Source organism: Juglans regia, chromosome 12, assembly GCF_001411555.2.
Source record: "Juglans regia cultivar Chandler chromosome 12, Walnut 2.0, whole genome shotgun sequence".
In the NCBI taxonomy this organism is placed as follows: domain Eukaryota; kingdom Viridiplantae; phylum Streptophyta; class Magnoliopsida; order Fagales; family Juglandaceae; genus Juglans; species Juglans regia.
The window spans coordinates 4,387,535-4,402,374 of record NC_049912.1 but is presented as its reverse complement, the minus strand read 5'-3'; the positions used below and the strand labels follow the sequence as shown (position 1 = coordinate 4,402,374).

The following is a 14,840-nucleotide window of genomic DNA, read 5'->3' as shown; positions in this document are numbered from 1 at the left end:
TTGTTTAAACCACCAACGACCCAACCTTTTCGGCATAACCAATGTCTTTCTCAGTTTTTTTTATTTTACTTACTGAAATACTATTCCTTTTCTATGAGAAATAAATATTGTGCATTGGATAGGTGCCTTTAGACCAACGTGAGCAGGACTACCTGAAATGAGGAGTCGGTGCATCTCCTAGTGAGTCATTCGCAAGGCGATGAACAAGATTTAGCCCCAAAGGACCACTGAGAGCCAAAAGTATAATTCACAAATAAAGAGGAAAAGGAAAATACAAACTCTCTCTTGGGTTGCCAATGTAGGAGGTAGTAGTTAGTATGCAGGGAAAGCAAAATATACCCATCATTGAATAATAACATAAAATAATAAGTAGCGAATTTCAATATAGAGACCAGAGAAACTGACCGGACCGGACCGAAGTTGGACCGGTCGGTCTTGGTCTAGGCAATTTTAAAGTTTCGGTTTTTAGTCCAGTCTCGGGGTGGGGTTTTCCCGAATTAGACCGGACCGGACCGACCGAATAAAAAAATATATTTTAAATTTAAATATATTTTTTATATATTATTTTATATAATAATTGTATAATTAATCATGTAATTTTCATCTAACCTATCACCATTAACAATATAAAATTTTAAATATGTAATTACAAAATAATATTTTATTAATTAACCTATAACCATTTACTAATTATTGATTTCTATATCTATGATCTAATTAAAGTTATAAGATAATTTTTTTATTACAACAGACAATACTTCTATCAATAAAACTTAGCTTTGTTTCTTGAAAGCATATGATATCAATTTTCTAACTACGAATGAGAGATCTTATGCGAAGACGCTTATTAACATCATTGATCCCCCTTACATTCCAAGAGAGGTCTTAGGCTTCATGTGATGAATAAAACGTCATCTCTTTCAATCTATCCCTCCCCACACTTCCCTCTTTATTATTGTAGTTAATAGAGCATTTTAATTGTTTTAACTTCATGTTCTCCTTTGTAGATGACTTCAAGGTCGTAGACCGTCCAGCTTCAATTACAACAAGAAGAGTCTTAAATTGCTCTTCATACCCTTCACAAGATATCCCCACGCAAGCCTATAATTCCTCAACTTTTTTTAAAACCCAATCCGAAGCTAATCTGGTTGTAGATTAAGGCAAAAAAATACGTAAAGGAGTCGGACTGCCCATCTCTTCCTCAGCACAATCTCCCTCAATTAACGCCATCTGTAAATTAGTTTCCATCAAAACATCTCCAGAAGAATTAACCACCTGCAAACCACAAAAAATCTCTTCAAATGAAATTCCAAAATCTCTGTCAATCTCTTCAACCAACTCTTGTTGCCAAATCCCCCAACTGACAAAATCTGTATCAATAAACTTGGAATTGGTTCCATCAGATGAACACCATTAACCAAAGGGTCTAAAGAGACTAACGGATTAAAGATCCCTCCATTTGACACTTCACAGACGTTGTATCTTTCAACGATCTCGCCATCTTCTACTACTGTCGATAGAATCAAGTCCACCGAACCACCAGAAGGGTTGTCGGTGACCATTGAACATTTCTGCACCAGATCTAGAACCATCGACTCAAGAATTGGCTTCGTTAGAGAGGAGAAAGAAGTCATGGCCAATATTTCTGATACTGAAATATCGGTACGACCCTTTACCCTCCACACTCATTTCTGGCTTTTATCCAAACCCAGCCCAACCACTTCTTTTTTTCCCTTCAAATCTTAAGCTTCGTTACAGCCCACGCCAGAGCCCGGCCCACCACCCATTCGCATTGTTCAACTTATCCACATATTCATTATAAAAAGCTCTGGGCCCGAGAGTTCATTGCCCATGCCCACGCCCAACTCAACCCACTTCAGTATAAACTCAACTTTATTCTTCATATCCAATCATACTTCCTGCATGGCCTTAAATAACAACTCCTCCCCTTTCCCTGACAACTCCTTGGAGAACTGAGCATCCCCCTTAAGAATACGAACCGCCTGTTGCTTTAACTTTGAATATGGTTGCACCAACTCCCCCTCCCCCCTACTAACCTCCATCCTCGGCGGCAACTACATCAGTACCTCCACAAAAGAGCCCTTTCGTCTCGCTTCTACCTGAGAAGAAGAATCTACCTTCTCCTAAGCTCTGTTCTTCTCGACCGAAACAGAGGAACACGAAATTGCCTCTCTCAGATCTTCTCCCAAACCTCCTCCATCCCTCACCCTTCAACCCTTTTGGCACTGCAATCAGCCCACGCCTCTTCTCATGCCCAAACTCTGACAACGTCCAAAACCGACCGTATCTATTATGGCACCTCTGCACCACCAACACATGATTCCCTTTTCTACGAGTTCTAAAGAACTCAGAAGATCCAATATGATGCACCACAAGCTCCCATCGCCGATGCCAACTTATCCATCACTACAACATCAATGGAAATAAATTTAATGACCCTACAACTGCTTTCCGTGATTCTCCACTACTGATCATTTTCATGTTTCAACCAAATATATTTTGATCAATGAGAAACTTCCGACACGACCCCATCAAAATGACCAAAACCACCACACCCAATAACAAGAACTAACAAACAGGAAAAATAAAACAAACAAATTGACTCTAAAATAGATTAAAGATTAATCCCAGCGAGAAGTGCCGAGAAGGGAAGACGAAAGGAACCCAATCATTATAAAAATTAGCGTCTAGTAAGCTCTCTCCTTGTTTTCTTTTTCTAAATTATTACCTTCCCATTTATACACTATAGTTTGTGCATGTTAAATTGTTGTAACATTGGGGAGGATATATAGACTCCTTCCCTTTATATGTTCCCTTGCTGAGCAGTCGATTGCCAAACTTTTGACAGTCAAGGTCATATCAGAAAGGGGACTAAAAGAATTGTGGCCTAAATGACATTAAAGATTGAAATTCTCATTTACATTTTGTTTAGAGCTGGACATTACATTCACACGCAGCCTTTCATGCCCTTCGCAGATATCCTCCTATTGAACTCGGACATAATCATGCACCCCAACAAAGGGTGCTTGATATGAATCAAAGAATGACTTAATTTTGTTGTCTATGTTACAGTGTGAAATTCCTTCGATCATCTATTGCTTCTTGAACACCATGTCACCAGACTCGTTCACGTCAAACAGACGCTCAACAAATCCGTCCCAACTTTCCTTCCTTTTCTTGGAGGATAATAATGAGATTCCCTTGCTTGATCTGCTGGAGTGCTCACCTTCCGTTTCCTGAAATGTTCCATATGCAGAAGGGGAGTATGCCTGAGGGATATCCAATACAATGGCCCTCCGAAGAGCAGCCATGTATTCCTGGCTATGCTCTCGTGCAAGAGACTCCTGACGCTCCATCCTCTGCTTTGGCGGAATCTCCATAATCTTATCTTTCTCTAGCATTAACTGAATTCAACAGAAATAATGTTTCACAACCACAGCAAACTACAAGTGGTATTTAGAAATTCTCTCAACTTTGAAGAGATGGGATTAACATTTATTAGAGAGTTTAATTTTAGATAATAAGGAGAATTTTGAAATACTGGAAAGGGATTCGATTATTTTAATTGGAACCAGCTGGAATATATAGATTCATATCAAATTTAGCAGAGAAGCATAATCTATCTTAAGATTTTGGACAAGGTGTACACAAGCTTGTGAAAGTGATTTGAAAACTTTTTTTTTTATAAGTGACGATTTGAAAAGTAAACATAAATAAAAAGCCAGCAAAAGCCAAATAGATTTATCAAATGATAACAAAAGGAAAGCATTAGAGATAATATTGAAAAGGCAAATAGAATAAATTTCTTGCAGGTAGTTGTCCACATGCATCCTATCTAATGGCTAACCTTTCATGTCTAAGGTGTGGATGTAGGACCTAATTCCTTAAGCATAGTTATCATCCAAACCAAGGAGGGGAAAAAAGGTGTGGTGGTATCGATTGTCACATAATGTGAACAAGAGCGGCTAATTAAACACAAAGTGATAGAATCATATACTTTCGAGACTCTTTGTTATAAATATACGTCTTTCATTTTGGCCAAATGACTCAAGAAATTTCCATCATATGGTCAAATTGAAACGCCAGTGGGACTGGGTGCTGAAAACTGTGGTATTAAAGTTGTCTCCAGGGCAAAATCCTATTGCCTAGTAACTTACGTTAAGAGCCCTTTGTGATTCCCTCTCTATCCAAATGATGGCATGGTCGGAAGCTGCATTGCAAGAAATAACCATGTGCTCAAACCTCCCATCCACGGGTACTGCAGTCCTCACAACTGGTGGAAATCTTCCTAACCTGCAACAGGGAAAAGAAAATGTAAATGAAGCCAAGCTAGTGCCATAGTTTAACTAATCCCACCTTAAAAGTGTGGACATGAGATAGACAGCATTTAACTAATGAAATTTATTGATCTCATGTGCATTGATCTGACATCATTTCATAAATGCCCTTAAAACAGGTTTAAGATACCACGATCTCCAAATTAGTACAAGAAGCATTTATTAGATTACAAGAAGGGAGTGGTGGAAGGGATAGATCGAGAGGGAGGGGCAACATAGTTTTATTATGAAGCCCAAGATTATATCATGGAATACTCGGGGGCTCAATGATCGTAATAAACGAGCTAGTATTAAATCGTTATTGAGGTTGTGGAAGGGGGATGTAGTGTGTTTGCAAGAAACAAAATTGCGACACATTGATAGAAAAATTGTGAGAAGTTTATGGGGGTGCCCGTATGTGGGTTGGACTTATTTGGCCTCGGTGGGAGCCTCAGGTGGAGTATTACTAATGTGGGATAAAATAATGGTTGAGATGATTGAGGAATGTATTGGAGAATTTTCAGTTGCGACTCTTTTTAAAAATGTGGTGGATGGATGGGAATGGGCATTTGCAGGCTCTTATGGTCCTAATGTGGATAGGATTAGGAGAGGGATGTGGGAGGAGTTGGCGGGTTTATATTACTTATGGGATGTGCCTTGGTGCATGGGGGGGGGGGGATTTTAACACTATTCGTTTTCCTAGTGAGCGATCAGGGCAGGGTAGACATTCGATAGCTATGGAGGAATTCAATGAGTTCATTTTTTATCTTGATCTCATGGATCTTCCTTTGGCAGGAGGTGAGTATACTTGGTCAAATGGACGGGTTTGGTCGAGATTGGATAGATTCTTGGTTTCTCCCTCGTGGGAAGCTAAATATCCGGAAGTAAGGCAGAAAAGACTAGTTCGAGTCAGTTCAGATCACTTTCCTATCCTTTTGGATTGCGGGGGTATACACAGGGGGCACAGATATTTCAAGTTTGAAAACATGTGGCTTACAGCGGATGGGTTTGTAGAGATGGTGCGTGCTTGGTGGACTTCGTATCAGTTTATTGGTACCCCTAGTTACATTCTTGCTGGCAAATTGAAGGCTTTAAAACAAGATTTGAGGAAGTGGAATTTGGAGGAGTTTGGTCACATCGACAGTCAGAAGGGTACACTGATGGAGGAACTGCAAGACTTAGAAGAGAAAGAGTTCTTGGGAGATAATTCGGAAGATGTGGCATTGAAGGGCATGGTTATGGCAAATTTGGAGAGGGTTTTGTTGTCAGAGGAGACTTCTTGGCGGCAAAAATCCAGGACTCTTTGGTTGAAAGAAGGTGATAGGTGTACAAAGTTCTTCCACAAAGTGGCTAATTCACATAGGCGTAACAATGCTATTGAGTCTCTTAATTCAGGGACCCAGGTACTAGTTTCTCCACCCGAGCTAGAAAATCATATAGTTCAGTACTATGAGACCCTGCTTTCAGAATCGGTTCTTTGGAGGCCAAAGCTTGATGCTTTGCATTTTGAGGCTATTGACCCTCAGAGTGCAAATGTGTTGGAGATACCTTTTGGCGAAGAAGAGATTTATAAGGTCATTTCGGGTATGGCAAAGGATAAAGCGCCGGGTCCGGATGGGTTTACAATGGATTTCTTTCAAACCTGCTGGGACATAGTAAAAGGTGATGTTTTCTAGGTTTTCAATGAATTCCATTTTTTCCAAAAGTTTGAAAAATCATTGAATGCGACCTTTATTGCTCTCATTCCCAAGAAACATGGGGCAGATTCTATTGAAGACTTTCGGCCTATAAGTCTGGTTAGTAGCGTGTATAAGATCATTTCAAAGGTGCTTGCTAACCGACTTAGTCCGGTGTTGGAACATATTATCTCCAAGTCCCAAAATGCCTTCATTCGTGGGAGACAAATTCTTGATTCAGTACTCATTGCAAATGAGTGTTTGGATTTCAGATTACGGGATGGAGGTTCAGGTGTTCTGTGCAAGCTTGACATGGAGAAGGCATATGATCATGTGAATTGGGAATTTCTCTTTTACTTGCTTGAGAGAACTGGATTTGGGGATAGGTGGATTGCATGGATGCGGCATTGTGTTTCAACCGCTCGATTCTCGGTTCTAGTGAATGGCACACCTGCTGGTTTTTTTGACAGTTCGCGGGGATTGCGACAGGGAGATCCTCTATCTCCTCTTCTTTTTGTTATGGTTATGGAGGCCTTAAGTAGGATGATGCAGGCTGTTGTTGGGGAGGTTTCTTATCAGGATTTCAAGTGGGAAGTGGTTCTGGTGGTTCCATGATCATTTCACATCTACTATTTGCAGATGACACGTTAGTATTTTGTGAAGCGACTAGTAGCCACATCCAAACTTTACGAGCTTTGCTACTTTGCTTTGAAGCAGTGTCAGGGTTAAAAGTGAACTTGGGTAAGTCTGAGATGGTTCCTGTGGGTGAGGTCTCTAATATCCTAGATTTGGCAAGTCTCTTGAATTGTAAGGTGTCCTCGTTCCCTATGAAATATCTGGGTCTCCCGTTGGGGGCAACTTTCAAGAATAGAGCTATTTGGGATGAAGTAGTGGAGAAGATAGAGAAAAAGCTTGCTGGTTGGAAACGGATGTATTTATCAAAAGGGGGTCGTCTCACTCTTATTAAGAGTACACTCACTAATCTCCCTACATACGCTTTATCTTTGTTTCCTATGCCTGTAGGGGTGGTGAATAGATTGGAGAAACTTTTCAGGGCTTTTTTATGGGAGGTATGGGGGAGGAAAAGAAGTTCCATCTTGTTAAATGGAAAACCGTATGTGCCTCAGTAGTGAATGGGGGGTTGGGAGTTTGTAATTTGAGAATTTTTAATAAAGCATTATTGGGAAAATGGTTATGGAGATATCACATGGAGAGGGGATCATTGTGGAAGGAAACTATTGATGCTAGATATGGGGCCGATTGGGGTGGTTGGTGCTCTAAGGAAGTGGGAGGGAGGTATGGTGTGGGTTTATGGAAGTACATAAGGAAGGGATGGCCAGGGTTTGTAAATCAAATACGCTTTGTGGCTGGTGAGGGCGTTTGTATTAGATTTTGGCTAGACGTGTGGTGTGGAGATTATACTTTGGAAAGGGTTTTTCCGGCCTTACATCGTATTGCAGTTAATGGGGAAGCTTCAGTGGTAGATGTGCGTGTATACTCTCATGGTGTGCAGCAATGGAATGTTCTTTTTATTAGGGATTTCCATGATTGAGAATTACCTATAGTATTAGAATTTTTCAGCCTATTATACTCATTGGAGATTCCTACAGGGCAGCGAGATAGTTTGAAGTGGCGGACTAACAACCACAAGATATGTACAGTGAAGGCGTATTACAATATCTTAACAACACAACGAGGTAGTATTCAATTTCCCTGGAAGAGTATTTGGAGATCTCGTGTGCCTTCGAAAGTTTCTTTTTTTGTTTGGAGTGCTGCTCTTGGGAAGATATTGACCACTGAAAATCTGAGAAAGAGAGGTTGTGTAGTGTTGGATTGGTGTTACATGTGCAAAAAGAATGGAGAATCTGTGGATCATCTATTATTACACTGTGAGTTTGCAAGGGTGTTGTGGGATGAAATCTTTGTAAGGGTTGATGTTGCTTGGGTTATGCGTATGAGGGTGGTGGATTTGTTGGGGTGTTGGCCAAATATGCAAGGTAGTCATCAAGTGGTAGCAGTATGGAAGATGATTCCGTTGTGTATTATGTGGTGTATTTGGTTAGAAAGGAACGCACGTTGCTTTGAAGATAAAGAACGCTCAATGACCGAGTTAAAGAATTTTTTTCTTCATACTTTAATGTGTTGGTTTTCTACTATTGTATTAGATGGGGATAATATCCAGGAATTCTTGTCTTTATTTAATTGTTCTTAGAATGTAATTAGGAGTACTTTTGTATACTTCTTGTGTACAAGGCCTATGCCTATTTCATTCATATATATAATATTTATCTTTTACTGATCAAAAAAAAATTCTCAACATTTTTTCCATTTTGGTGATTCCGACATTGTTGTCACTTCTTTCAATTAACTCATTATCTCTCGACTCATAGGGAATGAGTGTAGATGGACCATAACTTTACTTCATGACTAGTTGGTCCTCAGAGGCTCTATTTGAGCTCTGTGTTTACAGCCATGAATCCATAATAATTCCAGCATCAGTGCTCGGCATTGGTTTTGCAACAATCCAAGAAAAGTTCAGGCCACATATGGGTCTGCTAAAAAAGGGGAAAGAACTTCCCCCTTTTAAGCAATGTGGGATTTCATTCACCACCTCTTACACTCAATCTAGGATATTACAATCTCCCCCTCTTAAATCCTTAACGTCCTTGTCAAGCCATTCCGCAATATGCTAATTTTCAAGGTCCATGAATATAATCCTACAATAGATTGTTATCGGAAGCATGAATTTTAGTTATTTATCATGTTTTTGTTTGAAAATCTGTTTAAAGGATATAATAATTGATTTAATTATAATGCAACAATGTGCAGGAGGTTCAATTTCACTTGTTAGGGTCATAAAAGAGTGTGTCTCAGCCCCTACAGAAATTCTGCAGCGAAGTTACCACTCATAGAGGCTGCTGTAGGGCTTTCCAAGGAAACCACATGAAGTCTTTTAAGACCATGGCTTTTAAGCCCATGATGAGAGTCATCTTTCAATGACTCAAGTGGTGAATGTGCAGGACCAATCTAAGAAGTGTAGTAAATCAAGCACCCATCATACAGCTGGTTGACAGCATGCAAACACATACTAAGCAGCATTTGATGAGGTCTCAAAGTACACTTTTGGAGCAGAGACCACACCTAATCTTAAAGCCTTTGAATGCACATGAGGCATGAAGCAGGCTGCCATCTTTGATTTTGTTGTGAAGACAAACCACACAAGCTTCAAAATCTATGCTGGAATTTCTAGATGAAGTGCCCCTACCATTTTGTTCAGGAGCTGAGTTAAAGAAATAGGTACAGCAAGTCCTTAGGTTTAGAATAAAAACCTGCTAAGCCTAATGGATGGCTTAATGACCACGGAAAGGATGAAAGCCGGGCAAGGTTTAGAGGTTGGCACACTAAAGGGCATGAAAACATATCATATTGTACATATGGTAAGTCGATCATCAGTGGGATTGGGTGATCATCCATGAAAATAGTTTGTATTTCAAAGAAAACATTAGTATTAAGCAAAGATCCGGATTTGTCCTACTGTAAAGGTATGCGTAGCAAGTTCAAACATTGGAAACATGTATGCAATGAATAATTTGAGTGACTGTGAGTGCTTCTCTAGGTTGCTAAAGAAAAATTGTTACTGTGCAAGCTAAGGAAACAAGGTAAGTAGATATGATCATAACCTTCTTTTCTTCGAACTGTCAATGCAATGATTTGCACAAAAATGTTTTCAAGGATTTTGACGTAATGTACCCTTTCTTGTCAGCCCTCTTTATGCATCCCAAACTATATGCATACATATATACATGTAATATAACGAGTTTGAATACAAATGATTTTATGTGCATGCTTCCGCCTTGTGATATGTAATAAAAATTAATAAATACCTTATGAAACTTGATGAAAGCAAAGGAAAAGGAAGCGACTATATGAATGCATGTAGGATTTAAAAATGTTTTCCTGGCATTATGACTGATGTGCAATGGTACCGAGGCTAAAGGGAGGGGTAGCTATATTGTATGGTCCAGCAGGAATGGCTCAACTAAGTGCACCTAGTTTATTGAGTGATGTCCATATCCTAGATGCGGTTTCACCTGTGGTCATGGGAACCTACTGGGACCCTTGAGATTGCCAATCCTTATCTACTGGGCATAAAAAGTAATGTTAGATACAGTCTCAAGGTGTGCAAGCCCCACACAATACCTTTGAAAAAGAAGTGGGTCCACCATGAAAATGTGAGTTTTTTCATGTGGGTTCCAACTTCCAGGTGTTAATGCAAAGCTTGCACATCTTAGGACTGTACAATTCATTTTCCTTTTTGTTTTTAAGTTTTAAATGTCCCAAGTGTTGATGATAAAGATGAGTTGGCAAGCCAAAACTAGTATTGGAGACCATGACTTAGTCAAGCTACAATAAGTGTTCAACATAGTTGTTTAGCTTTGATTTATGATGATGTCAAGGGCATTTTGTTAGGTTCATTTTATAGGGTTTTAGATAAATTCTCACCAGTATTATAATTTATGGATCTCTTTTACGTGGCTCTGATAATATTTGTAACAACCCAAATAAAGGGCAGTTGGTGCCCCTTGGAAATTTGGAATCATTATAAAGGGCAAGAACTTCTCTCTCCCAGGCAATGAGAGATCTCATTCATCACTCCTAAACTCAATCTGGATTAATACAGGTTCACAGACCCTTGATGACTAGAGCAGAGGAGTAGAAGCTCATGAAAGTGATTGTCAAGTGGCATAGGTCACCTTTAGTGAAGCCAAGTCCATACTCAGCTTACTAGGTTACCCCGCCCACTCCAAAAGAATTAGAGAGAGAGAGCGAGGGATGCCCCCCGTGGGGGGGGGGGGGTGTATTTTCTTGTCCCTAAAGATGATGCCCATATGATGGGGGCATGCACAAAGAGTGCCTGCAAACCGTGGCAATCTTCCAGGAGAATGTTTCCTGCATGTACCAAATTGGCAACACACCTAGATAAACAAAGCAGCCAGATATGCATTCTAGTCAACATCAAGGCAGTGCCTCTTTTTAATTGAGGAAATGTTTGGGCATATAATTCTCAATACTTAACCCTATTATACCTTAAGGGCTTCCGCTCAACAATGTGGTAAAGACGACCAGGTGCATAGAGCCGCCTTGGATCTTTAAGCATCTTCTCCTCCAGTGTGCATGTATCCTTCAGGCACATTAGGCACAGTAAACATGGCAAACTGTCAGAATGAAACAAATGCAACTTAGAATCTCATCTGGACAGTGCACTCTGAATTGTAAAAGAGAATAAGATTAGCAACTGACTAAAGTCATGGTTATGAAAGCATTCCTTTCTTGTATCAATTGTTCTTGCATCCCTCAAGAAGCCTGCCCAGCCCTTGTTCAGAAAAATAAAGAGGGGCACATCTTTGAACTCCCTCTCTTCAAAACGAAGAAGGGGAAGAAAAAATAAAGGTTCACAATGATTACCATAAAAGGTTGAAAGAAACTTACTTTGAAAAAACTTAGATCATGCATGCTAGGAACTACCAAATGAAAGAAAGGTAAACTATGACATACTACTCCTTACCAGATAAGTGACTTAAATACATCTTCGAGGGCAGAGGTGGTCCGAGGTAAGAAATCATCCTGCGTCATTAAGATAACTCGTATTAAAAAATTAGCACAAACAGTCAGCCATAGACAGAAAGAACATTGGTATAAATCATAATAAATTACTGGAAAAGAAAGTAATATTTTAATGACATTTAAACCCTTTAATCAACTCATCCATCTTGCCTTTGCAAATCTATTGCCTTTATGAAGACTAGTCATCAAATTAATGACTTGTGCTTTTCAAGATGTTCTGCTCTTCTAATTTTTCACCCCATCACATGATGGCCATCTCTAAAAAATTAGGAAGTTTTGAATGTGTTATTCCATGATGCTTCTGTAGCTTAATACAACTAATAGCTTAATACAACTAATTTTTCTTTATACCATAAGGAAGTTGACAATACATATTTCCAAAATTATTCTTATGAATAAGAATATAAAAAATATTACCAAATACATGTTGACTAAATTATGATATGAAGACAATGCATGCAACTTATCTTGGTTCACGGAGAAAATGACACTTCTATTCTAACATAACCAAGTAAAAATGAACTAAACTATGGATGAAAAAGCACAAATATCTAAAATGGAACTACGAAATGTGATGATGATACCTGGAGTACAACAGAATTGATAATATCAGCATATCTGACAGCCAAATTTAGTGACATACACCGAGGAGGAGCTACAGCATAGCATCTGATCCTCTTTCTCTCAATGTTCCCTAATTTTCCATGATTCTGAATTACCACCATTGTCAACAGTGCAACCACCCCTGCTCCTAGAGAATGACCAGTAAATGTCAAGGTATAATTCGGGTTCCTCTCAACCAATTCCCTCAAAACCTCACACTCTGCATCGAAAACCCACTCTGCTGCCTTTAACAGCCCATTGTGGACATACCCACCACCAAATTTAGTCTGCCCCAATTTGTTATCAAGTAAAACTGTATAATCACTTTCCTTAGCTAAATTGAGTCCCCTAACAGCTAGAACTATATCGGCCTTATCGTGATCAAGGTAAATCATATAAGGAGTAACATGGCCTACAGTTTCTTCATAATCTTTACGTACAACTACCCACTCGGGATTAATTCCATAACCTCCAGGAGGAGCCCAAAGCGGGCTAAGAATATCATCTTCATAGCCAGCTAAGATTAAGCGACAAAGGTGAGGCACAGGCTCAAATTCTTCAACTGTAGCTACGCCCCAGTTTTCACTTTCATGGCCAGCGGTATAGAGGCATTTCTGCCACACCCAGCGAGCACAGGCCAGACAGTATACGCCCTCAAGGATGGGAAGGCCACAGGCGATTGACATAGACACCTATATAGCAAGCACGTTAACAGATATTAAGGAACATGACTCCAAAAGTACATAATGTTTGAATACATCATGCATATATTAAGTCTAAATATCAGGTTCTTGAATGTTAAACTATCATGGAGAAAGCAACAGTATTTGAAAATTGAGTGAGAAGTATCCAGGATCAAGGTGAACGCACCTAAATTTACCAAACATATATTATGTTAAAAGTTGAAGAAACTAAATATATGAACCAGCATGGAGAGTGATAGATGGATCCTATAGTTGAGGACAATTGAGCAATGAAAAACTAGAGCCTTCATCTCTCTTTCTTTGCCACGACAGAAAAACTTAGGCTTGGTACAGGTGGAAGTGATAGAAATAGATGATTCCGAGGGCAAAATACTTGTTTTCGAGATGAAAGATGAGCTGATAATAACAGCACACTAAACACTGCATGGAGGATTTAAGGTATAAAGCAAAGATACAGATATATGAAACCCAAAGTGCATGTACCACCTAATACAACACCGAGCATTTGAAGCCATTTGTGGGAATTTGTAACGTGCGCGGAAGTGAATTTCAGCTAAAGAATACAACTTTAACCAGCACTGATCAAACCCATTAGTGGAAATTTAAAACTGATGGACACTCAGGTTCTGAAATTTCAAACAAAGACTCAGATTTATGGTCTTAAGCGATCTAGAACAGCAGCTGAAGCAGCACACAGGCATAATTACTTGGACCATTACGATACATTACAAAACAATGACATAGAAGCACTATGCTGCACTTTTTTATTAAGAGATTTGGAAAATCACTAGAAACTAACAAAGGTTTTGGTGGTGGTTCAAACGGGCAAAGTTAGATTCCTTAGAGATGCTTGCGATAGGGGCTTGTTCGATGGAATTCAGCTGAAGACTAATTAACAATACTATATATAAATAAATAAATAAAAGAGGAAATAGAAAGGAAGAAAGGAAGAGAGGGACTGGAAGAAGATTGAAATCGAAAGAGAGATGAGAAGGATAGAGTTTTCAAGATATGCAGTACCTGCAAGTCAAACCCATTTCCTCTTCGGTTGGCTTCAAGAATCTACGTTCTTGCTTTAGTCATTGGTAGGTGTAATCGTATAGCTTTCTTCCTGCCAATTGGTAGGTGTATTCACACTTTTTTCCCATTTTGTGATCTCTCTCTCTCTTTTTTTCCTTTTTAGAATATTCTTGTTAGATTAACAAAAAGTTAAATTTAATGAGTATTTAATTATTAAAGAGTAAAATATATTTACATTAGATTAGTCATATTATATTTAGAATTTGTTTACAGTGACTTTTAAAAAAATTTTCAAATTTAAAGGTTATTGTACATACATCAAATACATATTATATTAATTATTTATCTCTCTATTTCTTTCTATCACATATTTGATCACAATTAATATATTAATTTAATAAAAACATGATTATTAATTAACATACAATAAGTAGAATAGTAAAATATTATAAAATTAAATAAATTAATAATTAAAAAAATTAAATATTTTTGAAATTATTAGTTATTCATTACCATATAATGAATAAATGTATAATCTAATGTGGAGATTTAGGCTTCGTTTGGTTACCAAATATCTCTCAACTCATCTCAACTCATCATTACAACTTTTTCAAATCTCAATACAAAATATAATAAACAATTCAACTTTTTCAAATCTCAAAATAATAATAATATTAAAAAATAATATTCTAACAATATTTTATCATCTCAACTCAATTCAACTCAACTCACTTCTACATCCAAACACAACCTTAATGTAAATAATCAAAATAAATTCATCTTATATTATTTTATTATTATATAATAAAAAAATAAATATTCTAATGTGAAGATTTATGTGAATGAAATAGTCAAAAGTTAAATTTCTCTTACAT

At 38.3% G+C, this 14,840-nt stretch overlaps 1 protein-coding gene across 4 annotated transcripts; it reads right to left on the bottom strand.

The window, feature by feature from the left end:
- Positions 1 to 2,913: 2,913 nt before the first annotated feature.
- LOC109021066 lies at positions 2,914 to 14,070 on the bottom strand. 4 transcript variants are annotated; one of them, XM_019003606.2, is made up of 6 exons: positions 13,966 to 14,070; positions 12,223 to 12,933; positions 11,580 to 11,638; positions 11,101 to 11,229; positions 4,179 to 4,314; positions 2,914 to 3,425 (listed from the first exon to the last, which is right to left on the bottom strand). In XM_019003606.2, exons 2-6 carry the CDS (start codon positions 12,925 to 12,927, stop codon positions 3,114 to 3,116), a joined length of 1,341 nt encoding a protein of 446 aa, XP_018859151.1. In that variant the 5' UTR covers positions 12,928 to 12,933; positions 13,966 to 14,070; the 3' UTR covers positions 2,914 to 3,113. The 4 variants fall into 4 exon arrangements, with proteins under 4 accessions (XP_018859151.1, XP_018859149.1, XP_018859150.1 ...); XM_019003604.2 differs by lacking the exon at positions 13,966 to 14,070 and adding an exon at positions 13,112 to 13,900; XM_019003605.2 differs by lacking the exon at positions 13,966 to 14,070 and adding an exon at positions 13,432 to 13,900.
- Between the last annotated feature and the right edge of the window lie 770 nt (positions 14,071 to 14,840).